Raw genomic sequence first — 376 nt, forward strand, 5'->3', positions numbered from 1 at the left:
TTGACGACCCGGCAACCAGTTCCGACAACTTCCTGCTTCTCATAAGCATCCTGCTTGCCGACATCGTACCTAACTGCGAAGAACGCGAGCGGGAGAGACGCGAACTCGTTACTTCCGTTTTCTGAATGTCTTTCGAAATATGGAGGAATCTCGAAGTGCGCGTGCGAAGGAGATGGTCGAGGTGGGCACGAGGGAGGAGGGCGATCGACGCCGACCGCCGTCTAGAATTATTCGAGGGAGGTGAGCAGGAGGAGGATGACGACCACGACGAAGACGATTCGTTGCAGGAGTTGTCTGTGGATCTGCAACGACGGTTGGAAGCTGCGTGCGGAAGCGGCACAGACGACGACGTCGTTCCCTTCTACGCAAGATGCTT

At 56.1% G+C, this 376-nt stretch overlaps 1 protein-coding gene across 1 annotated transcript in view; it reads left to right on the forward strand.

The window, feature by feature from the left end:
• The window catches only part of LOC117100958 (myosin-2 heavy chain-like), a 3,529-nt gene extending 3,404 nt beyond the window's left edge, over positions 1 to 125 (forward strand). Inside the window, exon 4 of the mRNA XM_033240798.1 lies at positions 20 to 125. Coding sequence (XP_033096689.1) covers positions 20 to 125 — 106 coding nt within the window. The remainder of the gene's footprint in view (positions 1 to 19) is intronic.
• Positions 126 to 376: the final 251 nt, after the last annotated feature.

The sequence above is a fragment of the Anneissia japonica genome, unplaced genomic scaffold (assembly GCF_011630105.1).
Source record: "Anneissia japonica isolate Jap-2015-1 unplaced genomic scaffold, ASM1163010v1 scaffold10988_len26997_cov161, whole genome shotgun sequence".
Classification (NCBI taxonomy): domain Eukaryota; kingdom Metazoa; phylum Echinodermata; class Crinoidea; order Comatulida; family Comatulidae; genus Anneissia; species Anneissia japonica.